General features: G+C 42.5%; 1 protein-coding gene across 1 annotated transcript in view; it reads right to left on the bottom strand.

Annotated features, from left to right (window-relative positions):
- Nucleotides 1-935: 935 nt before the first annotated feature.
- LOC124112007 (ceramide kinase-like) overlaps nucleotides 936-25,370 on the bottom strand; it is a 31,637-nt gene continuing 7,202 nt past the window's right edge. The window contains exons 2-9 of the mRNA XM_046471975.2: nucleotides 15,431-15,622; nucleotides 10,324-10,452; nucleotides 7,243-7,306; nucleotides 6,896-7,041; nucleotides 5,977-6,051; nucleotides 4,264-4,661; nucleotides 2,876-3,042; nucleotides 936-1,377 (exon numbers count right to left, since the gene is read on the bottom strand). Coding sequence (XP_046327931.2) covers nucleotides 1,278-1,377; nucleotides 2,876-3,042; nucleotides 4,264-4,661; nucleotides 5,977-6,051; nucleotides 6,896-7,041; nucleotides 7,243-7,306; nucleotides 10,324-10,452; nucleotides 15,431-15,622 — 1,271 coding nt within the window. The 3' untranslated portion in view covers nucleotides 936-1,277. The remainder of the gene's footprint in view (nucleotides 1,378-2,875; nucleotides 3,043-4,263; nucleotides 4,662-5,976; nucleotides 6,052-6,895; nucleotides 7,042-7,242; nucleotides 7,307-10,323; nucleotides 10,453-15,430; nucleotides 15,623-25,370) is intronic.

Genomic DNA, 25,370 nt, shown 5'->3' with positions numbered 1-25,370 from the left:
TTTGACATACGGTATCTGTGGATGACGAGCGTTGTTGGTTATATGCCAATCATATAAATATTCATTATCCTTAACTAGAATATGTTTTTACTCATAAAAAACATGTCTCTCTAACCCCCCCCCCCCCCTTTCAACGATACATTAGTTCAAGATGTTACCATAAATGAGTTCGCAAATCCGAAAAACAAAAATAGCAAAAAATAAAAGAACAGATTCTGATAAATGCACTAATGAAGCAGCATTACAGTATGTCATACTGACTCCTTGTGGTAGATAAGACTATTGACGTTGTGACAGCAGTTTGGATGATAGATTATACAGTAAACTACGGTTATAACGAACACGCTTATAACGAACTAACGGATATAACGAACTAACGTTTTAGTCCCGACTATATGCTGTAGTTATGCTGTATATATGCTTATAACGAATTACGGTTATAACGAACTAAAATTAGTAGTCCCCTTGAGTTCGGTATAACCGTAGTTTACTGTATTGTGAAAGTAGAGGTACCCATAATGAACAATCAGTAGCTTTATGCTTCGTAGAAAGACTTCAGAAATTCAAAACTGTTTCCATGGAGACACAAAAAATAGATAAAATATGAAAAGGCAATAGTTGAGCATGTGGTCATAGCACATGTATAGTTTCATGTTAATTAATTAGTTTGAGAGTTATGGCTCGGAAACGAAACCTAGAATTGTTTCAAAAACAGAAATTGTTTTCATGGAAATGTAACAAAATACAATTTCGAAAAATAGCCAAATGCTTCAGTTAAAAGGATGAGCAATGTATATGCCGTTTTCAGGCTCAAGGCCAAAGCCAACTGAGTCAAAAACAATATGTCGCCCCTTTGGGTGCACGTGGGGTGGGGTGGGGTGAAGGTGGGGTGGGGTAGGGTGGGGTGAGGGAGACATAAGGACAATGGCCATGTCTGTAGGTTCAGTGAGAAAATATCCAATACCCTGGTATGATTTATTGTGCACCTGACCTGCAACACTACTCAAGGAGCAGTTACAAGAATCACTTAATTTTTTACACATTTACAGATGCAGCATGACTGTTGTTATGTAGGTTGAGTAGATGATGTCCTTGAAGCCTTGAGATTCAGTGATGTCATACTCTTGGTATCAAAAATTGAGTCAGGAACAGAGTTTAATGCCGCTTTAAACAGTTTTTCAGTTATATTAGGCGTTGAAAACTTTGGTGAAACCCTCGAGAACGGGTATGGCACAATAGTTGAATCTTCCATCTTCGCCTTTGGCTGGGTTATTGCATCAAAGCGCTGTAATCTCTTTAGAATTGTACCATACAAAGTTGTTGTTCATGTCGCGCACGGCGCTGTCTCCAAACAGTGACACCACGTTATGGTGCAACCTGAAAAAATATATAAGAGAATTGTACCAGTCATTCGATCAACCACTGGTTTTCTTGATACAGAATCGACAATTCGCCGCCGTTATAAAGTGACGGCGGTCGGGTAGCCTAGTGGTTAAAGCGTTCGCTCGTCACGTCGAGCCGGGTTCGATTCCCGACATGGGTACAATGTGTGAAGCTCATTTCTGGTGTCCCCCGCCGTGATATTGCTGGAATATTGCTAAAATCGGCGTAAAACCATACACACTCACTCACGTTATAAAGTGAGCCAGGTTTTACGCCGCTCTTAACAACATTCCATCAATACCACAGTAGCACCTAGAATGAGTGAGTGAGTATGGTTTTACGCCGTTTTTAGCAATATTCCAGCAATATCACGGCGGGGGACACAGGAAGAGGCTTCACATATCGTACTCCTATTGGGCAGTGGACTTGGTTCTCAGGTGTGACCAGCCAACGTTATAACAACCAGGTTATCACACTATCCAGTGATAACAAAAAAGGGTGGATGATTAATATTCATACACGCTGTTATCTTATTCATTTCAAGTTATTAATTAACGTATAAATTCAACTATGCTCCTGGAAAAAAGGTGAAGCACCAATTCATCTATATTATTCATATATCTCGAACTGTCACATATCATTGGAAATATGTAATATGGCATGGATCGAAGTTTCAGAAATGTCTAGAATACCACTGAAACCTAGAGTTGGAGCGTCCACCCGGGGAGCGGAAACTCGTGGGTTCGATCCCCGGTCGCGTCATACAAAAATACGTTAAAAGATGGTACTTGTTGTTACCCTTCATGGCGCTCTGCATTAAGGGGCTAAACCAAGCTGGTCGGCTCGGAGTTAGCATACTGTGTCTGAGTGGGGTATTCATGTTAAACTGTAGCTTGGTGTCTCAGTTTGGCTAGCACGATAAAATCGGCATTTGTCCGGACGAGCACACACACACAGACACACACAGACACACACACACACACACACACACACACACACACACGTCGCAAAAAAAGTGCAATAACCTTGAACGCGACGTTAAACCCCATTTGACCTCACCTCACATATATGTTCGTCTAGGTGTTCGAAGGTTCTTGGTCATATCATATGATGTAAATAAGCAGAGAAAACAACTGAACCTGATGCGGAACAGTTACAAAAAAGACCATTAATTGATTGACGGTTCTCTATTTCTTTATAAGTGTACCACTTTGTAAACAGAAGTGGGGGTGCTACCGGATAGGTATGGCATGCTTACTCTTTCCCGCGAACGCCTTGTCGCAATACCCCATCTTCAGCGATCCGTTCATATAATTTTTACCACAATTTTACCTTTTACACCCAAGAAATCTGTTTCAGCAGATAATCGAGACTGGTTTTTTACTGGCGTTGACGTATAATGTCGTAAGACGAATGATGCAGACTTCTCCAGGGGCATATTTTAGCTGTTGTTTGCTACCAGTTAACTATCTTCATGCGCATGCCTGCATACCTGACTTCAAACTCCGGCCTGTCGATGGTGACCACCTCGCCGTCGCAGTTGAGGTAGTAGTTGTCTGTCAGCGTGGTCTCACCCTCCGGCGTCTGTCGCTGGGGAGTGTTTGGGAATCGAACTCGGAATCCCTGGACCCGGAGCTCATCCACGAAGTCATAATCCCACTGGAAATTTGTGAGTAAGATTATATAAATTTATTATTTTACAAATTATGATGACATGATCCAATTATCAAAATGGTATCGATTACTTAAGTTCATATACATAGCCTCAGGACATGTAATTTAATGTCATATTTTGGATAGCAATAAAATAAATACTCGTTTTTTCACATTTATTCGTGACTATTTCGTTGATTTTCTTTTGACAATGTGTGTGTTGTACGCGGCCATGGTCTGTCAACCTGTGTTCTTGCATATCTAGGAGACCATGCTTGTCGTAAGAGGCGACTAACGGGATCAGGTTGTCAGGCTCGCTGACTTGGTTGATGCATGTCATCGATCCCAATTGCTTGGATCGATGCTAATGATGGATCACTTGATTGTCTGGTCCAGACTCGATTATTTACAGACAGCCGTCATATAGCTGGAATATTGCTGAGTGCGGCGTTAAACAACAAACCAACCAGTCTTGTATATCTGTATTTGCCTACACGTGTACGTTCGAGCCAAACATGGGTTGCTGAAGACAAATTCTAACCCGGATCTTCACGGGACTGTCCGTTTTCCGGATACCCTCAGTAATTTAAGGACGTTGAAATGGTTTTCACACTTTTTTGAACAAAATGCAACACAAGTCTGGTTATTTTTCAGCAGGTGTCCGGAAAACGTAAAACGTAAAACAAGTAAACCGAAATTAAATTAAGATGAAATTGACTTAATTTGCCGTAAAAATATGGCCATATTCAAAACTAATTTCCAAATAAACGAGTCTATAAAATGCTTAAGTAGGGTCTGTAGTCAGATGTGCTCAGTTTGTAATTAATGCCCGGATTACATATTCATAAATAGATAATAAATAGCTGACACGAGAACTTGGTCGTCTCTCTTTAACTTCCAAACATGAAATTTACTGAAATTTCAATTTAAATCTTTACAACCCCGTGGGAGTTCCGGGTTAGAATTGGTCCCCAGCAACCGCTGCTGGTTGTGAGTCAACCAAATGGATCGGGTGGTCAGGCTCGGTGACGTGGCTGCTTGTGAGCCTTCCTACCCCGATGACGTCGTGGATCGTTGCTCACAATGTCAATCACTGGATTGTCTGTTCCAGGCTCGATTGTTTACAGGCAGACGGTGGAATATTGTTGGGTACGGCTTTGAAAACAAACCCACACACTTATATCTTACAATCATGACATTCATAATTATTCAGCGTATACTACCTACACAATCTTTTGTTTGAAGTTGGACCTTTCTTAGTTGTTTCATGTGGTCGGATAGCTTGCATTTGCCGGTGATGTACATAGAAAGCGCGTTGTCACCAAAACATGCCGCCATCTTGGATTTCTCTGGCCGCCATGTTATGACGTAAGTGTCAATTCCATAAACACTGTGACTCAACGTCTGCCACGTGTCAGTTAAGTAGTCCATTTCGATGTCAAACATCCGCCTGTTCATCACAGACCTAGTGGGTATAATCTTGAATCTTGCTGACCCCATCCACCGGTACCCTTCAAGGTCATTCATGATGTCCCCAATCAAACCAAACCCTAACAGCAGCCCAGAATAACAACACAGTTGTCTGCCCTTGAAAATACTGACAACGTTGGCATTTTGATATTTCCCTATAAATAGAGAAAAAGCAACATTTTTACATATGATTATTGTCTTGTTTTTCGTTTTTGGTATATTTCTGTGTGTTTGTAGTTTAATCTGGGAATAACTCTTGGTTAACAATTAATGCTTAATAAATGACACCGATCTGAGTGAGTGAGTTAGTTTGGTTTAACGCCGCTTTTAACAGTATTCCATTGATATCGCGGCGTGTCAGCTTAATATAGGAGGAAAGCCCGAAGTGATGCAGGTCTCTGACGTTTACCACTTCTGTGAAACCCACGAGCACGGGTATGGTGCTGACAAACCTAGCAACATAATCGGGGCGAACCGGGATTCGAACCCACAATCATAGGTTTCTGGCTTGCCCAAGGGACGCAACTCTGCACAGCGAATCGCGGCGCCTTAGACGACTGGGCCACCCGTGCCCCCGACACCGATCTAAAGTAGATCTGCACTGAAACACCGTCTAATCTGAGAGTAAGGATGCTGTGTTACATAATGTTGTGGGATGAAAAATTCGACAAACGTATATATTTATACTGGCGTGTGCTATAGCTTGTGCAAAACGTGTGTGGTAACACGCTTCAGTGTGATGGTGTGTGTGATGTCAAGGTGATGATGTGTGTGATAACGCGTATGTGATGACGTGTGATGGCGTGTGTGATACCGCGTGTGTGGTGGTGTGTGTTGGCGTGTGTGTTGGCGTGTATGATGGCGTGTATGATGAAGCGTGTGATGGTGTGTGTGATGACGCGTGTGAAGACTTATATGGTGTCGTGTGTGATATTGTGTGTGATGACGCGTGTGAAGACGTGTTTGATGGCGTGTATGATAAAGCGTGTGTGATGGTATGTGTGATGACGCGTGTGAAGACTTATATGGTGTCGTGTGTGATGGTGTGTGTGATGGTGTGTGTGATGACGCGTGTGAAGACGTGTTTAATGGCGTGTATGATGAAGCGTGTGTGATGGTATGTGTAATGACGCGTGTGATGACTTATATGGTGTCGTGTGTGATGGTGTGTGTGATGACGCGTGTGATGGTGTGTTTGATGACGCGTGTGATGACGCGTTTGATGGCGTGTATGATGAAGCGTGTGTGATGGTATGTGTGATGACGCGTTTGATGGCGTTCAATGATGACGCGTGTGATGACGTGTATGGTGACGTGTATGGTGACGTGTAAGATGGTGTGTATGATGACGTGTTAGATGGTGTGTATGATGACGCCCGTGATGGAGTGTCTTCTGACGTGAGTGATTGTGTTTGTAATAACACTTTAACGTGTGTTGTGACGTGAGTGATAGAAGCAGGCTCACAGTACCTAGAGCTATGTGTACAGCTGCTGTGGTTGGGTCCCTGGTTCCGTGGAGGTACTGCACGATGTAGTCACCCGAACCTGGCAACAAAAAACGAACAGTTGACAACTACCATAACCGTGATATGTCAGAACACAGTCCAGGGGACCCCAATGTCCTTCTCCATGCCTTGATCCGCAGGTCGTCATCATCATATAGTCGTCGCGAGCGTCATAAAGTGGTTAGCGTCTATGACCTGCGTCACTTCGGGCTTTCCTCGTCGAGATGCCAACAGGTAGAGATGTAGGTGTGATGAACGACAGTCTACTACCCACCTGCTGGTATAATGCCCACAGGTAGAGATGCAGGTGTGATGGCCGACAGTCTACTACCCACCTGCTGGTATGATGTCTACAGGGAGAGATGCAGGTGTGATGGACGACAGTCTACTACCCACCTGCTGGTATAATGCCCACAGGTAGAGATACAGGTGTGATGACCGACAGTCTACTACCCACCTGCTGGTATAATGCCCACAGGTAGAGATACAGGTGTGATGACCGACAGTCTACTACCCACCTGCTGGTATAATGCCCACAGGTAGAGATGCAGGTGTGATGACCGACAGTCTACTACCCACCTGCTGGTATAATGCCTACAGGTAGAGATGCAGGTGTGATGGCCGACAGTCTACTACCCACCTGCTGGTATGATGTCTACAGGGAGAGATGCAGGTGTGATGGACGACAGTCTACTACCAACCTGCTGGTATGATGCCTACAGGTAGAAATGCAGGTGTGATGGACGACAGTCTACTACCCACCTGCTGGTATAATGCCCACAGGTAGAGATGCAGGTGTGATTGACGACAGTCTACTACCAACCTGCTGGTATGATGCCTACAGGTAGAGATGCAGGTGTGATGGCCGACAGTCTACTACCCACCTGCTGGTATGATGCCCACAGGGAGAGATGCAGGTGTGATGACCGACTCCGGGTCATTGTGGTCAATCCTGGCCCTGAACTGAGCTCTGACCAGAAGCCCTGTCACACACTCGCTGTAGAATCCGTCTCCACCCACAGCGATCACTCTGAAACACCACACGTTAACATCTTATACCCCCTAGCCATGACACCAAGGACAGACATTGAAGTTTAACCTACACGAATACAACCGTTTCCATCTATGTTACACAAACTATGTCAAACTTGCATCTTGCCGCTTATTGAAGAATGTTAAACTGGAGTTAAATTATTCCCCTTTCTTATGATTACGTATGATAAAAACTTGCCCTTCAAAATCGGAAAGATCCCTCTTCTTCAATATTTCCTCAGCATGTTTTGGCCTCTCCGTCACTATAAAAAACCGCACACATTTCTTTAAACATAATAACACATACAACATAGTCAACTTAAACTCCATAAATTGTTTAATTAGCTAAAAAAGATTTCACTTATTATTAATAAGTGTTCCATTGTTGCTTCGAAGTATGGATAACTCGACATATCGTTCTTGTTTCTAAGGATTAACTATTTGTCATGTGTACCCGAGGCTCCTCACGAACACGTTGAACATTGAATGGTGAGGTATGTTACTGAAAGTTGGTCTTGTAATAAAATGTAAAAATCAGAACACAGCGATGTGTGGAAGTGAGTTAATGTTCTTTAACGTCACAGTAAGCAATATTCCCGCTATACCGTGATGGCGTGTGAAAACCGAATCACGACCAGGCAAACCAGTGTCTGAAAGCAAGACCAACGATCCACGCCATACGAGGTGACGTGGAATGGGTTTTAACGTCGCGTTCAAAGTTATTTCATTTTCTTGCGACGTGCATGCATGCATGCGTGCGTGCGTGCGTGTGGCTGCGCGTGCTAGCCCACTGAAATACCATTCAGTAGTTAAACATGAATACCCCACCCAGACGCAGTATGCTGCCTCCGAGTCAGCCATGCCTTGTTTTGTACCCTTATGCCGAGCGCCAGGCAGGGTTACCACAAGTACCACAGTCTAACATCATTCGGTATGATGCAGCAGGGGCTCGAACCACCGGCCTTATGCTCTCCGGGATTGCGCTCTATCCACTAGACCACGGAGGCGGTCTCAAGCCATCGACCAGGATACAGTCCAATCCACATAGCCTAACCATAATGTTTATTATCCATACGTTTATTATTCAGCTTTTCGAGAGGTATGAGTTACTGGGCCCTTTGTAATCGTGAAGTAGAAGAAAGCACTGGTTGACGTCTTTGTAAATGTTATCGAGGTATCCGGGATCTACATTAAACAGCACCGCATTCATCGCTGTGTAAGCATTGACACTCTCAACGCAGAAATAAAAAATAAATAAAAGTGACCCCATTTAGGTGTCATTTTAAGCATATGTTCATACGGGTGGGTCCTACACCCGATGCAATAACCACATTGATCTGAATGGCTCAATCCAAAATTAATTCGGTGCAATGACTATGTAGAGATGAGACCTCGCAACGCTTCGTTCACCTGCATCCGCGCACAGATCCCGACGCATGTTTGCAGGTGAGATACCAGGGTCAGCGGTGCACATAAAATTTGACAATTTAATAATGTTTCAAAATTATTGCATCAGGGTTACACGTAGCACAAACGATGTTGTGTTTTCTACCCGATAAGTAGGCTGTATAAAACAGCAGCAGAATTGTTCGGCGCCCATTCACATACTGCGGCAAGTTACGGTTCCTGCAGCTAATCCTGCAAATTTAAATCGCATTCATGTCCTATCAAATTACACCTCGAAGTGATTATTACATAAATATTCAGGGTAGTTATTGTCATGTGGACATTTTGTAAGAATCACCTGGCGTCGGATGGAGTTTGCGCCCAACCATGGCCACAAAGACCGTGATTATTCAGTGTGCAAGACAGCAAAAGGTAATTTATGTTTAACATTGAATAATAAAGTCATAAACTCAAATTTACGAGGTGAATATACCATGCTGTCGGAATTCTAATTACTTAAAGGTGCTGCTAGTTTCTTGTATGGTTAGATAGGGATAGACCAAGGTTACCCCATATAAGGGCGTCTGTTTATGCCAAACAAAGACCTGAAGTCGTTATGGCGGGCAAAGAGGTGTTAGATGTCGTCGTGGAATTCTGGGTTCTTTGACGGCGTTAATGCGATGAGGATATTCCTTTTACTTATACTGAACGTAAATTACCCAATATCGTTTTTTTTCTCAAAAAAATATCATCAATCATTTCACCGATGATGTGTGATATGTTTGTACTGGAGTGATAAAAGAAGTTGACGACCTCTGTTATTCAGAGTTTTAATTGGAGATTTAATCGTTCGGGTCAATATATGTGATAAACCATATGCCCTGTGTTTGGCGCCACTGAGTATTTGGGGAACGGTTGGCCCCTGAGTTGTGAGGCTCGTCAGCGGGCGTGTGGTGCCCCAATGGGGGGGGGGGGGGGGGGGGGGGGGTATCCCATGGGCGGGGCTATTTGACTTTCAGTAAATATCTTTTCATAAAGCCTTTATTTAAAAAAACCCTAGATGTTTTGAGGACTGTATGTACACATACGAACTAAGATAATAGGAAAGATATTTGCTGCATTTAATTTAAACCCTCCGTTTCAAAAGTTACATATATTACTCAACATGGTCACCTTTATTTCAGTTTGGATTAACCATAAGTACACATGAGTTGCTGAGCTTCCTTTCACTATTTGGACAATCTCCCTATCAAAGGATGAGTGATATAAATATTAGAATATAAACTATTAACAACGTATCAATACATTAATGAATCAAGTACACCTAAAGCTTGATTTCCATAACCGCCCACCTTTCATTATCTTTCAAAACTTTGCATTGTAACTTCACACCTTTGTGATTATTAAATCCATTGTATGAAGAAGGAATATTTCATGACATAACATGATGAATAATAACGAGATATAACCCGCCGACAAAACACAGTGACAGTTGTTTTATACCGATGGATTTGATCTGTGAGGAGCATGTTTACCCAATCTCCCAATGGTACACGTAATCCATTTATCAACCACGTCATGAGTTTTTTCTCTTTGTAATGTTAGAACAGCTCAGTTCTGAGCTTGAACCTGGCCTCTGCTTAAGGTACCAGGGCCCACTTGCACAAAGCGATCTTAGCGCTAAGATGATCGTAACTCCCATACTTTAACATTGGCTTACAATAGTCTTAGCACTAAGATCGCTTTGTGCAAGTGGGCCCAGGAACCGTATTGCGGGACACGAAGTTGAGTCGGAAGGTCTGTGTTTATCGTTGTGGTAACATTTTGAAGAAAGTGAAGGTTTTTTCCATGAACGTTTGGTCTGAATTAAAAAAATGAATGCGCGAGTGCTCACCTACAACTTCGGTAAGAACTCCACACAACGTCAGAACAGGCTCCACGTTACGCCTGAATATGGTCCTCGCGTTCCTCTTGCCGCTCACGGGGTTGATGAGTACCAGGAACTTCCGGATTGGATGGCGTTCTGGAAATATAAGAGTGTTTGTTTGTTTGTTGTTTAACGCCGCACTCAGCCATATTCCAGCTATATGACGGCGGTCTGTAAATAATCAAATCTGGACCTGACAATCCAGTGATCCATCATGAGGAGCGATACACACATTTGGGATGCGATGACATGCATCAACCAAGTCAGCGGGCCTGACCACCCGATCCCATTAGTCGCCTCTTACGGCCAGCATAGTCGCCTTTAACGGCAAACATGGGTTGCTGAAGACCTATTCTACCCCTGATCTTCACGGGTTGGAAATATAAGAGATGGTTAGTTTGGTTTAAAGCAGCTTTGGGCAGTATTTCACTGACGTCACGGCATGTCAGCTTGATGCTGAAGGGAAGGCGGAAGTGATACAGATCTTAGACGTTTGCTCCTTTGGGGAAACCCATGAGGACAAGGTTTTGCCAGATCAAGAAACATAATCAGTGCGAATCATCGATTCAAACCTATGATCTATACAACCGTTATTCCAGATGTCATTACTCTGGACGTCGTCACTCTGGAGCTCGAAGCTATATAGCTCGTCGCTCTGGACCCGTAGCTGTGTAGCTCGTCGCTCTGGGCCTCGCAGGAAAATACCTCGTCATTCTGGACCTCGTAGCTATATAGCTCGTCGCTCTGGATCCGTAGCTATATATCTCGTCGCTCTGGGCGTTTATAAGTCGTCAGTCTGAACCTCATAACTATATACGTTGTCACTCTGGACCTCATAACTATATACGTTGTCACTCTGGACCTCGTTACTATATACGTTGTCACTCTGGACCTCATAACTATATACGTTGTCACTCTGGACCTCATAACTATATACGTTGTCACTCTGGACCTCGTTACTATATACGTTGTCACTCTGGACCTCGTTACTATATACGTTGTCACTCTGGACCTCGTTACTATGTACGTCGTCACTCTGGACCTCGTTACTATGTACGTCGTCACTCTGGACCTCATAACTATATACGTTGTCACTCTGGACCTCATAACTATATACGTTGTCACTCTGGACCTCGTTACTATGTACGTTGTCACTCTGGACCTCATAACTATATACGTTGTCACTCTGGACCTCATAACTATATACGTTGTCACTCTGGACCTCATAACTATATACGTTGTCACTCTGGACCTCGTTACTATATACGTTGTCACTCTGGACCTCGTTACTATATACGTTGTCACTCTGGACCTCGTTACTATGTACGTCGTCACTCTGGACCTCGTTACTATATACGTTGTCACTATGGACCTCGTAGATACATACCTGGTCACACTAGAAAATGTAGCTATCCACGTTGTCACTCTGCGCTTCATAACTATATACCTCGTCACTCTGGACCTCATATTTAGGGGTGGTGGGGTCAAGATGATGACCCGGGCTCGATTCTCCACATGGTACAATATGTATCCGAATTCCGGTTTTCAGCTGCAGCGATATTGCTAGAATATTGCTAAGAGCAGAGTAAAACGCTCTGAATCTCGGCACTTTATACCTCGTCACCCTGGATCTCGTTATTATATACCTCGTCACTCTGGACCTCGTAGTCATATCTCATTACTCTATCCAACTACACTTGTAATATATAACTGTACACTCGCTACTGCGCGTTACGTCAGTCCGGATTGTGGAGGTTTCCCTGAAGTCAGTACGTGTAACTTGGTGTGACACAGTGCAGGACAGAGTACACTTACGGTTCAGTGTTATTAAGAAGTATTGAAGTACGTTGCAGAGTTGTATTTTGTGTGTATTTTAAAGTAGCCACCTTGTTATCTGGTCCCATTCAGCAAACCGATTCTGTCTCCGTGACAAATTCAGGAAAAAAATTGTCCCTATTCTCCACACTGATTAACTACTCACCATGCTTAACAAGTTTATTGTCATCATAAAGTGGGGTTCAGTGGGTTTAATAACACGTAAGAGCAACAAACGCGTGCTGTAATGATCATTGACTCAGGGGGCAGTTCAAAAGTTTGGTGTCGGATTACAATAATTATTCTAATTTCTTAAGTTGGGGGCTTGGGGTGGGGGCTTGGGGTGGGGGATAACAGTTCTGCACGTTTGGGGGTGGGGGATAACAGATCTGCACGTTTGGGGGTGGAGGTGGGGGTGGGGTGGGGGTGATTGTGTGTTGTGTATTGGGCTACAAAACGTACACTCTCTTAAATATCATTATTTTGTTTAGTTTATCTTTAATAAATATTATTTATTTATTTCCAAAACGTAAACTCTTTTTTCCGTCACGGAACTGTTGAACTGCTCCCTTAATAGAGTTATGAAATAACTAAAGCACCTTTATACAACCTTTCATACCACATTTCATTAGAATCCACCCAAGCGGTTCATGCAACACTATCGGTGTATGCAGGAACACATTTGTAGGTTGTTCATCACGGCGCTCAATGGACAGTGGCAGGGCTTTATGGACGAGAAGACGGGCAATAATGGAGTCGAAATGATGTTTTCTGGGCACAATGGAACTACTGATTTCCTTAAACTGAGCAATATGTTTGATGAGTAACCAAGTAGGCGAGTTTACCCGGTGCAGCTTTTTAAACCTGCTCACAAAAGGAAAACGCTTGTGAAAAACCGGGCTGGTGCATTTTTTATGATAGTTTTAATGTCTGTTGCTTGCAGTTAAAATATGAGTTACCAGAGTGGATGGTGCGTGTTGTTAAGATGCGTTCCAAAATGTAAACAAACGTAATGTGCAGCTGTATATTACGCTCCCTGTCTCTTGTATATTAACTTTGTTCGTAATTGGCGAGTTTCCAAGTGCTTGCCATTAAAATTCTCCTTCGCGTCCGTGTTGTGATCTGGAATCCACGTGTGCGCTTATGTTGTGATTGAGCTTCACTAGAGTTCGTCGTTAAATATTAAGTAACACTGTTATGTCTGAAATACATTAAACGCGAATGAGTGAGTTAGTATGGTTGTACGCCGCTTTTAGCAATATTCTAGCAAGTCACTGCGGGGGACACCAGAAATGGGCTTCACACATTGTGCCCATGTCGGGGTAAACGCGAATGAAAACTATTCTAACTGCATGACTGTTCGGTCTAATAAGTCAGGTGTATGTACAGACCGTAGCTGTAGACTCGTGGTACATAATGTATTGAATGCGTGTTTGTTGTAAATGACAATAGATCGTTAATAAACATTGTGCGGCGAGTTTATAATAATTATAACATGTAAAGTCGGTTAATCTTTTGCGTGTATATGTACTAAGTTATATCCATATATAACAAAACGAACGTTATGCTCGTGAGTTTGTTATATCCCTTGTCACAGTGGAACACCGATGGCATTGTATAACTTTTAAAAACACAACATAATTTCAAACAGAATGCTTATAGTTGCCATAACACAAAACATTTTTAAAAATACGAGATAATTTCCACTCCTGGGGCAAGGCAATGCGTTTATATATATACACGAACAATATCGTATTAACTATACACCAAACAACCCTTCTTGAAGTGTTTATCAACGTCACCTCAACACACTTAAGGTAGGATCGTTATTCCTACGACAAGCACTTAGAAATACGTTCACAAAGGTGTTTACAACTAGCATCACAGAGCGGTTTTATGCTTCAGAGTGAAACATCGCGTTCTCTGTATTCACAGACATGCAGCTATTGATGTTTTTATATGATTAAACTGCAAAATGTCATTAAGCATTCTACCCCTTGTGACGGTAGTCCTGCTCGGACAAAGGGACGTTTTCGAAGCATAATCCACGGGTTGACGATGCCCAAGTCCAAAGAAGCCATTTGAAGTATAACACTGTTGACGACAAACACCTTCTCGTTTAAATTTTAATTTATGAACAAGCACCTGCGGCTCAGTGACTCACCCTGCTGTCGTCAACACACAATGCCAGATCAATATAGATGAAGTCTTTTTGCCGCATCGTTATCATGGATGCGCTGGTGCGACACAAACGATAATGGAAATGTGGACACCGTTGATTATCTGCATGGATGGGTTTAATTTGCATTAAACGTCATATCTTTGAAGATGCAACAGTTCGTCTGATTATTCGTGATGGGTTGTAGATTTCACCACACTCATCTCTGCGGGGGTACCAGAATGCTGTCACGTGACTCGTCATATATGGATAATTATGATTTGAAGTAGATCGGGGTATGGGGACACAGGTTAAGGACGACAAAAAGGTACCCTCTGACTTAACCACTTTGTAAAACAGGAACGTGGTGTTGTATTGAAACTGAAAACATAGAATAAATCGACTTCAAAGGGAGAGTAGACAATATGACACCTTTCTTGCATTCCGCTTAAAGTAGCGATACTTATGCAACGTCGTGAAGGGTGAAAGCGAAGGGGGTACATGTGTGTGTGGGGGGGGGGGGGGGTAGGGGGAGGGGGGTATTACGTTCACACATGAAATGACGCATTGTAACGACTTAAGTTAATAAAACTATCTTTAATTTGAATTTAAACTTCCTAGTCTGGAACAATGCATGTCTTGTTCTGTTCGTATTTGAATAGATCTGATAAAGTTTATGGGAAACATATTGGTTTTATAGGGTATTATATTACTGATGTGTAAACTGCTGACTTCTTTTTTAGACATAATGTTAGTGCTGTGTTGTTACGTGTTGTGGTCAATCAAACAAGCCGGTTAGATATAATGGTTGGCTGGTTACAAGATGTCTCTTACAGACATGTCTCAAATGAAAGAGGTTTTCCACGACGGCCTGGGAGAATCGATACGTCATCTGTATACGTTGTGACAGTCTGGTCAGGTCAGATTAGATAGTTGGAAATCTTGGTGGTTACCCAACCAATACTCCCAATCTCAGTTATGGTCGACAAACGATACGAGGTCTATTATGATCAGAAGCAATTCAGGAAACAACTTGATAAAAATGGCAAATGCATGACTGAAAAAACCCATAAATTGTACATAATAAAGCGTATTACTTACTATTGACAAAATCTCTCAATTTTTCTCTGATAACCGAGCAGGTCTTTTCATCGCCCTTGAACTTGACCTTCTTGGCGTTAAGGGTACAACTTCCGGTTTTGGAAACGTAATGAATGGTGAATGAATCCTGGTTTTCCTTCAACTGCTTGACCCTCTTGCTGACGGCCAACATCCAGTCAAGGGGTATACTACCTGAAAAGTGCACAGAACTCATTAAAAGGACAATCATAATATCCAATCCTGCAGTGCATCAGAACCTATTCATTTCAAATATTATACAAGGTGGGGTTGTGGAAGGAAAACGTTAGAGCCAGAGAAAAGGTGGTTGATATGAACAACATCCCTTGCCGTAGGGTTACCGTGACATGCAGGCGACCGAGATTTAATCTCCTCTTAAGACAAGCTATAGGGACTTAAGCCCCCATGACACTATCAAAAACTTTGATAAAAAAGTTGGTCATTTTTTATGTCCATTTTGACCAAGTTTTTGATAGTGTAACATGCTGTTAAAAAACTTTGACAAAGTTTTTGACGGACTTTGACGATCCTATTTCTGGTCAAACTTGGATCAAAGTTTGATGACGTTGATTTAATATAGCCAATCAGAATGCAAGGAACATTTACCCCTTTTCAACCAGAAGTGCATCGAGTCAAGTCAAAATGAGCCAACAAACTTGGGCTGACGAGATGTTGGAAGAATTAATTGATTTGGTTCAACAACGAGCAGCCATTCTCGTGACCAAATATGTCTACCTTTGTCTACCCCGACTCTGTCTTTTCAACATGGCAATACACAAAATACATATGACAACAACAAAACATTCTTCGTCAGTAGCATCCATCTTGGCAAGATAATTCCTGCCAAAAACTTTGACGGCCTGTCAAAAACTTTGATGAGTGTAAACAGTCCAACTTGGTCCAAGAAAACTTGGGTCAAAGTTTTCTTTGACCAAGTTTTTTATCAAAGATTTTGATAGTGTAACGGGGGCTTTAGTCTAACCCAGAACCACACTGTGTCTTTGGTTAAGCCCCATAGCAACGTTCGTGGGTTAGTTTAAAATTGTGAACGTCAAGGACGAGCTTATTAACCTTACATGAAGTGATATATACGAGATACTGTTCAAAAAACAAAAAAAACAAACTCATTCACTCAAATGGTTTTGGAAACCACATAAAGAGTGGGCGAAAGAAAGTTTATCCAACAAAATAACACTTTGTCATGTTAAGTCTTCTCCAGATTTTTCAACAAGATAATAATACGGCCCATCCTCAATTCAACAGCTTTTAAATTAAAAGTTTGTAACATGGTTATTATAAGTTGTTTCCAGTCGGGAAACGCCGATGACCCAGTCGTCTTAGGCGCCTCAATTCGCTGTGCAGGGTTGCATCCCTTGGGCACGCCAGAAACATTACGTGGGTTCGAATCCCCGTTCGCCCCGATTATGTTTCTAGGTTTGACAGTTTGCTCGTTGGTTTCACCGAAGTGGTAAACGTCTAATACATAGATCACTACGGACCTTCCTCCTTTCACTGGAATACTGTTAAAGACGGCGTTAAGCCTAACTCATCCACTCAATTCATTCAGTATGGGATTAAGGATATATTCTATCCAGATAAGCAATGATACCCAACCCGGTTTTACAAAGAATTCAAATTTAAAACGTGTATTATGCCTTCCAATTTACATGTTATCTGATATGCTACAGGGTCTAGGACAAAGGTGTTGTTTTGGACCTGACAGGAATTTCTTTGTAATTGTAATCCACCTGTGCAGTTTTTGGAATACTGAATGTAAATGATGAAATTATATGCGAGAGAACGTGCATATGTATAAACCACTCAATACGACACGTATTCTGTAAAGCTTGAATAAATGAGATCCCTCGATACTTCTTGGTGTCTCATGACAACACATAAATGTTTAATCGAGTGAGTTGGGTTTCATCGTGAATACCAATACGTTAGTTATGTAAGGGCAGTTGTCTATCAGGAGAAAAGTCCTGGGTGATTAAAGTGAAAGACGGTTACAAGAATGGTAAAACATGGCAAGTACATGTGTATAATTGCGCGGCGGGGTGGCCCAGTGGTTAAAGCGCTGGCTCGTCAGGAAAGTCCGAGTTCCACTTTGGTACAATGTGTGAAGTCCATTCTTTGTTTCCCACGCCGTGATATGGTTGGATTTTTTTATAAAAGCCGCGTAAAACTTAACACCAAATTTATGGAATATCACAGCAGACACCGGGAAATGGCTTCAGCCATTATTTGTTTGATTTGTTTGTTTGTTTGTTGTTTAACGCCGCACTAAGCAATATACCAGCTATATGACGGAGGTCTCTCAAAAATCGAGTCTGGACCAGACAACAAGTGAGTGATATCATGAGCATCGATCTACGCAATTGGGATACGATAACATGCATCAGACAAGTCATCGAGTCTGACTAGCCACAGTTGCAAGCAAAGTCGCCTTTTACGGAAAGCATGAAGACCTATTCCAACCCAGATCTTCACGGCTCCTTTAAACATTTACTCATGTCGGGAATCGAACGCGGGTCTTCCACGTAAGGAGCGAACGCTTTAACCACTAGGCGACCCGACCGCCCCTCGAGTCAGTGGTGGACGGTTAACGAATCATTTCATATTATCGTGCCCATCTATACGACCTAAAATGTGTATTCATGAACTCGCACTTGAAACGTGGTCTGTTACTATCTATACTATCAGATTCGACCTGCTGTATTACCACGCGAATGTATGAGCTGTTCACTAATGTCGTATTTACACACGCTTAACCACATGCGCGCGGTACTTGGGGCGTATTATTCTAAGGAATACTCACGAGGATATGTCTCAATTACCACTTTTTTATCGTACACCCAACAGGGGAATTCCACACTTCTACGTGATATTCGACAATGCATTTTCTTTTATATATTTGTACATCTAAGTCAGAGATGATCTGCAGGTGTTACTTAACATAATTATCTTGGACACAAAAATATCAAAAACAAATATTCTCCGTTTCTATATTCTAAATAAACATGATTTTATCGTTGACTGCGCTTATTTCAATTTATCATTAACAGTTGTGTGAATCACGTGTTCGTGATAAGGACTTGCGGGGTATTTATAACTCGAAGTTCCTGGAACTGCTTCAATTTCCCCGCCCCAACCTCAATTCTTCAGTGTATTTTTTATCCATTCTGTTATGATATAATCCCTTGACCCCTTCGCTAACATTGCTTCGGTTTCAGCCCGATTCGAATGGTAGGACTTAAAAATAGCTTTAAACCAATATAGTTTCATGAAGAAAGAAATTCTGTGCTTAGTTAGAGATGGCGTCGGGAACGTCACTTCCGAAACGTAGGTATGTTGAGTACAGAATGGTGAGCATAACACCCTGGGTAATCGAAGATGTCCCTCCCCCATCGTTCTCAAGGATTTCGCGCAAAGGCCAAGTAGATCAGAATGTTCAGAATTATGCTCCGTCTAAATTTAGACACGTGAGATCTTGAAGGTTTAAAGTCCTTGGTCTACAAGCCCCAGTTTGTGGTGTCCAGGTGAGCTTATGTCGTAGCAGCATCAAGTGGGACGATAACTCTTGCACGGGTTGTAGTACAGTGATGATAAACCAAAGATATTAATCGCGTCGCGTCTTGGATTCGAGCCCATGATTAGCGGATCCTGGCACGGCTGAGGAACACAACTCTGCACAGCGAGTTGTATTGCCACTCATGCCTCCCAAAGATGGAAAGAACGTAAAATACGTTATATCTACCTCATCGAGGAAACATTGCTTCCTAGGACAAAAACTTACGATTAACCTAACAGCACCAACAAAAGTCAAGAGGAAGTTTTATGGCTTAGAAACACAGGTATCCGGGGCACAACAAAGGGTCGTGAGTGAGATAAACGGTGAACAATATCACGACTTGAACATCAGGGGCCGACCAACCCATGTTTGACAATGAGGCCAGAGGGGGTACAACTTCATTTACATATTATTGGAACACAGGTGGTTCAGACTCCACCAAGGATATAAGCCTCAAAATGTAATTAAGCACAATAGGTTTTTATCTACATCTCATGCTTTCTAGGTGCAATCGTGGCGAATATATGCGACCACAGCATTCAGTGTATAGGTACAAACGGATGTGCTTGCCCAGATCAAAGGGCACCAATGAAGAGTGACACAACTGTTGATGTTGATGCTTAAACCTTATAAAAGGATGTTGAAGACCATGATTGTGCTTACTATGAACGAAGACGTTCACGAATCAATAATGAACAACTACAGTCGTTTTAGTACAATAGAAGATCAAAGTCCGTAAGTAGTTGAGTGTATGCGCGTTTTACCCAAAAGCAATACTGCAGCTATGTCTCGGCCAGACAACCAAGTGGTTGTCAGCATGAGTACGACCCGTGTCGTCGTGGCCAGATATTTTAATCAACCGATCCTCATTTTAGCCAGTTCCTTGTGCAGGTATGGGTAGTTTGGCTACTTCGGTAGCCCTCGGGGATCAAACAGTAGGAGACTGTGTATACTAAGGACGCACTGCCAAACAGATGACGGTAGCAGAGGGTTGCCAGATCGGAATCTGACCCCCACCCTAGCAAGCTCCCGACCCCCTGTCACAATATACATTGACACGCAGGGGGTGACAGCAAGGACATAAATCTTACATCAGTAACATGAAAGTGTCATTAGAACTATCAAGCCAACAAAGTAGTGATTTATCAATTTCCCAAATCCTTCTACCTCAATACGCCTCCTTACAAGCTTCATGAATAATTCAGACTCGCCGCACATGTGGTAATTTGTTGAGAAGATCGCACTAAAGGGATCATCCCCTGAACAGCTCTAATACGTTTCTCGACCACAATGCTGACTTGATTTATGTGTCCTAAGTCACCCGTACTGTCATATCCAGCCGTGTTGCTATCTGGGAAATGTTTTTCCTATTTCCTTCTATAGCGCAGCTGGTTCCTACCCAAAAGGTCAAGATGTGACACTTGAATGACTACAGGTGGATCTCGACTCTAGATAGATACTTCGCCATGAGACAGGGCCTTGGTGTGTCATGGTGTCGTGTACATCATAATAGCGCGTGTGGCCATTAGTGTCTTACAAATACATGCAGGTAACCCGAAGGCTTGCTTTGTACGTCGTCAGTGTAAAATGTGGAAAGCCTGAAGTTTAGACCTACTTCTTCGGGTTTTTCAGCCATTTGCAGTAGTATGTTTATTGGAGATGTGATCCGAGAGGCTGCTGTTAAAGTCGCGAGATGAAGATTGTTTTCAACTCCTGAGATATGCGAGCAGACCAACGTTTAATAGATGTTCATTTAGTGTAACAGTTTTCTTCTCTGAGGCGACAGTCTTTCTGTTCTCGGGTGTATAGTGAACCTCACCCGAGGTTCTTGATCTCAAATGTATCGACGAGTGTTGATATACATTTAACAGTTCAAAAGAGACGATTGTAAGATTCCGTTTAACCCCTCAAACATATTCTTCCAGCTTTTCCAGTCGGGCCAGAATTGGTCTTCAGCAACCCATGCTTGTTGTAAGAGGCGGCTAACGGGATCGGGTGGTCAGGCTTGCTGATTTGGTTGATGCATGTAATCGTATCCCAATTGCGTGGATCGATGCTCATTATAGCAATTACTGAATTGTCTGGTCCAGACAAAGTTATTAACAGACCGCCGTCATACAGCTGGACTATTGCTGAGTGTGGGGTTAAATAACAAACAAACAAACAACTTTTCCAGTTTTTAAACAGTAAAAAAGCATTATTTGTCTTGTGTGTAAAGAGTACTGCTAACTAGCATAAATGGCCAAGATTCGCAAAGTCATTTGATTGTGACACCATGGCCACCGATGACGTCACAGCGGACTGCAAAGCATTGTGCTACAATTTTATTGCAGCACTGTCTTCGCCCAAGCGGGGTGCACGGGTGGCCCAGTCGTCTAAGACGCCGCGATTCGCTGTGCAGAGTTGCGTCCCTTGGGCAAGCCAGAAACCTATGATTGTGGGTTCGAATCCCGGTTCGCCCCGATTATGTTTCTAGGTTTGTCAGCACCATACCCGTGCTCGTGGGTTTCACCGAAGTGGTAAACGTCTGAGACCTGCATCACTTCGGGCTTTCCTCCCACATTAAGCTGACACGCAGCGATATAACTGGAATACTGTTAAAAGCGGCGTTAAACCCAACTCCTCACTCACTCGCTCACCCAAGCGATATCTTCGGTGGAAGCCAGTTTTGTATGATAAATACCTGATACTGATCGGTAAAATATATCCTGGACCCGAAAAGGACGTGTCAGCATAAGGGCACTTTTTGACACAATTGAAATGTCAAAAGTTAACGAAGACTTTGTATTAACGGCATGAACATAAACAGACATGTTAAAATGGTTGACAACTAGCCTTTTTTTCTTTCACACATTTACAGGTCTTTTTTCTGATGGCATGTTCAAGTTGCGCAATGCTTAAAACGACTAAAAAAGGCCGATTTGTCAACTTCAGAAAAAACCCGTAATCTTGCATAAGCAAATCTGTGACCTAAGATATATTTTATCCATGTTAGTACTGTCTTTATCTGCATCTAAGAAAGTCAGGTTGGGTCATAGACTTGCTCATGATCAAATATTTAAATAAGCTGCATGAAACACTAAAAACATCCTTTTGACACATTTAAGCCTTATGTATAGTATACATATTAGTATCCTTGTAAGTCCATGGCATGCATCTGTCAAAATAAACAAATTCCTGTTCTCAGACATATTAACATATCTCATAACGTTCATAACAATTGTAAATGTTTTGCTTATTGGTCCAAAAAGGTCCCTTGTCATAATTCCCTTTTATGATAACAAGCATTATCGAGGGTGTATAATGTAACTGAAATCTCATGTTGGTCATGACTGGGTCATATTAGGTATTTCGCACTCTGTGATATTCCGGCTATATGACGGCAGCCTGTAAATAATCGAGATTGGACCAAACAATCCAGTGACTTATATTATGGGCAACGCCGTCGGCGTACCTTGGCACGCCATCATTCAAGTCACCGAGCGTGACCACCCTATCCATTAAGTCGCCTCTTGGGGACCTTTGTAATCCGGAATCCCCTGGGAATCAATGGGATGCTGGGGACACAGTTTATCCCGGCTCCCCGCGGGCCCCCTTTTTGATAAGGTTTGTTGGTTGGTTTCTTGTTTAACGCCACACGCAGCAATATTTCAGCTATATGACGGCGGTCTGTAAATATTCAAGTCTGGGTCCATTGATTAATATCATGAGCATCGATCCACGCAATTGGGATCGATGACATGCATCAACCAAGTCAGCGAGCCTGACCACCCGATCCCGTTAGTCGCCTCTTACGACAAGCATAGTCGTCTTTTACGGCAAGCGTGGGTTGCTGATGACCTATTCCACCCCGGATCTTCACGGGTCTTTTGGATAAGGATGCACAAGGCCGAAAAGAAAGTGATCGGCACTTTTTAGTAGTGACTGTTTTTTTCTAGTGCTTCAGGCAGATATACAACCCCCCGGGGGAACACTGCAGGGGTATGAGTATTTCGGTCGATTGAGGCACAGCTTTTCGCTGTACGGAGTTGCGGGCCTTAGCTGCCAGGTAATCTGGACTAACTTGCGCAAAGGGATTATGACGATAAGACCATTGTTAGTCAATGTTATACTTTGTAGGTTCGTAGCGCTAAGATTGGTTTGTGCAATTAGACGCAGGTCGTGGGTTCCAATACGTTTCGCACCGTAAATGGTTCTTGGTTTGTCACACTCGGAAATGGGACTGTCAATCCAGTCGTTTTTGTGTTGGACACACACCACGCTGCAACGGACCTGCTTGAAAGTGTAAACACGGGCTGAGGTTTGGGTGTTTGTTGTTTAACACCAAACTCGGCAATGTTCCAGCTCTATGACGGCGGCCTGTAAATAATCGTATCTGGACCAGACGTAAAAATCCGGGGGAGAATAGCTCTTCAACAACCCATGCTTGCCGTAAAAGGCAACTATGCTTGTCATCGTATCCCAATTGCGTGGATTGATGCTCATGATATCAATCACTGGATTGTCAGGTCCAGACTCGATTATTTACAGACCGCCGTCATACAGCTGGAATATTGCTGAGAGCGGCGTTAAACAACAAACAAACAATCAATCAATCGATCAAGTGATTGGTATTGTTAGCACGATCGACGCTTTCGGGGAACGGAAACTCGATCCTGACCACCCGAGTCTGACCACGAGATCCAATATATCGCCTCTAGAATTCCAACAATTTTCAGGATTCCAACCCGAAAACGAAAATCGGTAGAGGCTGAGGAAGTCAACACAAAATTCCTGCCGTTTTTGTATCGATCTATAGTCCTTATTAAACTTTTCGTTTCGATAAAATAAAATGTACGTATCTGTTGGTACGAAGTTAAGGTTGTGACAGGTAACTACTTTTAATTTTAATGTTTTATTATTTGAAGCCAAGCCAATCTTTCAGCACAATAAGGTTCACCCGGCAGTCTGTTCCTGCTAGTGACACAACAGAATATATGATTATGATTGAGTGAGGTAGTGAGTAGGATTTTACGCCTTTTTTTATCAATATTCCAGCAATATCTCGTCCACGAGGGACACCACAAATGGGCTTCAGACATTGAACCCATGTGGGGAATCGAACCCGGGTCTACGGAAAGACGAGCAAACGCTTCAACCACCGCCCCATATATATGATTATGAGAATGAATGAGGGTTTCGGCAGTCGCAGCTACTCCTATCAGCCAACCACTACTGCTTCAGCTACCCATGCTCCGTTGCACTGGGAAGATTTAGCACAGTGCCGTGGTTTATGAGCAAATATATTTTTGGAAAATGTTAAAAGATTCTTCATTCTTCAGCCAAGATACAAATTGTGAACCATATTTGCACATTATTTTAATATATATCAGACATCTTATAAGTTATTTTCTCAACCAAACGTACTAAGTCATTATTTCTTTGTTTTCTTTTACATTTCTAATGGCCGACCGCTGTGTATGGAGAAAGAAACACGCACAATTATAAGGAAGCGCCGCTTGGAAATGTAACCTGTACTCCTGACGCCACCAGATGAACCTGGCTTAGTTAATGGCGACCATTAAGGCAACAGGAATGTTTCATGCACCTTGTGTTTCAACCGTAATCTCAAATGGAATGGCGGTGATGAATATTGGATATTACGACGCGAACAAACAGAAACACTGCATGAACCTGCGAAATCTGCTGGGATTAAAGATTGCCATCAAAAGCAAATTGGAATATTAATACATCATAGGTCAAACATAAAGACGCTCAACCTCTCGCCACCCTTTCCGGGTTCATCACACAGATCAGATTTACTTGTAACTAAATATTCTGGTCACCGACGCGTTAGAGATGTCCGTGTCTATTCGTAAGACACGGGACAGGATAAAATGGTAATTATTCTGCTATTTTGTTGTATAATAATGAGGGTGGGAATGCTGTTTTATGCCACAGTCAGCAGTATTTTAGCTAGTTCAGGGCATGTAAATAACCCATACCAGAATGAAACACAGTAGTTGACATACGACTTAAAACCAACGTCCACACCGTTGGGTATTATGACACACAATCAGCCATTGCTACCATCCGATCCTCATTGTGTGTTCGCTCTTTTGACAAACTTGGACTACCGAGGACCTATTTTTACCTGGAATTCCTACAGGCTCGTTTTGCAAGAGAAGATAAGGATGAAATGTATTTAACTGTGATCTTTTTATTGTAGAATAGGGACATAGGTTTTTTTTAATTTCTAAATCTGAATTTGCTGAAACGTTGTGTGTAAGCCACCTTCTCGGGGCAAAGGAGTTAACTGACTATATAAGTTCATTTTCTCCCCTTGCAGAACTAGGCTGAAATTTCGAGGTT

This window comes from Haliotis rufescens, unplaced genomic scaffold (genome assembly GCF_023055435.1).
Source record: "Haliotis rufescens isolate VD_foot unplaced genomic scaffold, xgHalRufe1.0.p SCAF_2, whole genome shotgun sequence".
In the NCBI taxonomy this organism is placed as follows: Eukaryota; Metazoa; Mollusca; class Gastropoda; order Lepetellida; family Haliotidae; genus Haliotis; species Haliotis rufescens.
Note: the sequence above shows the minus strand (reverse complement) of the source record. Positions and strands in the feature narration are given on the sequence as shown.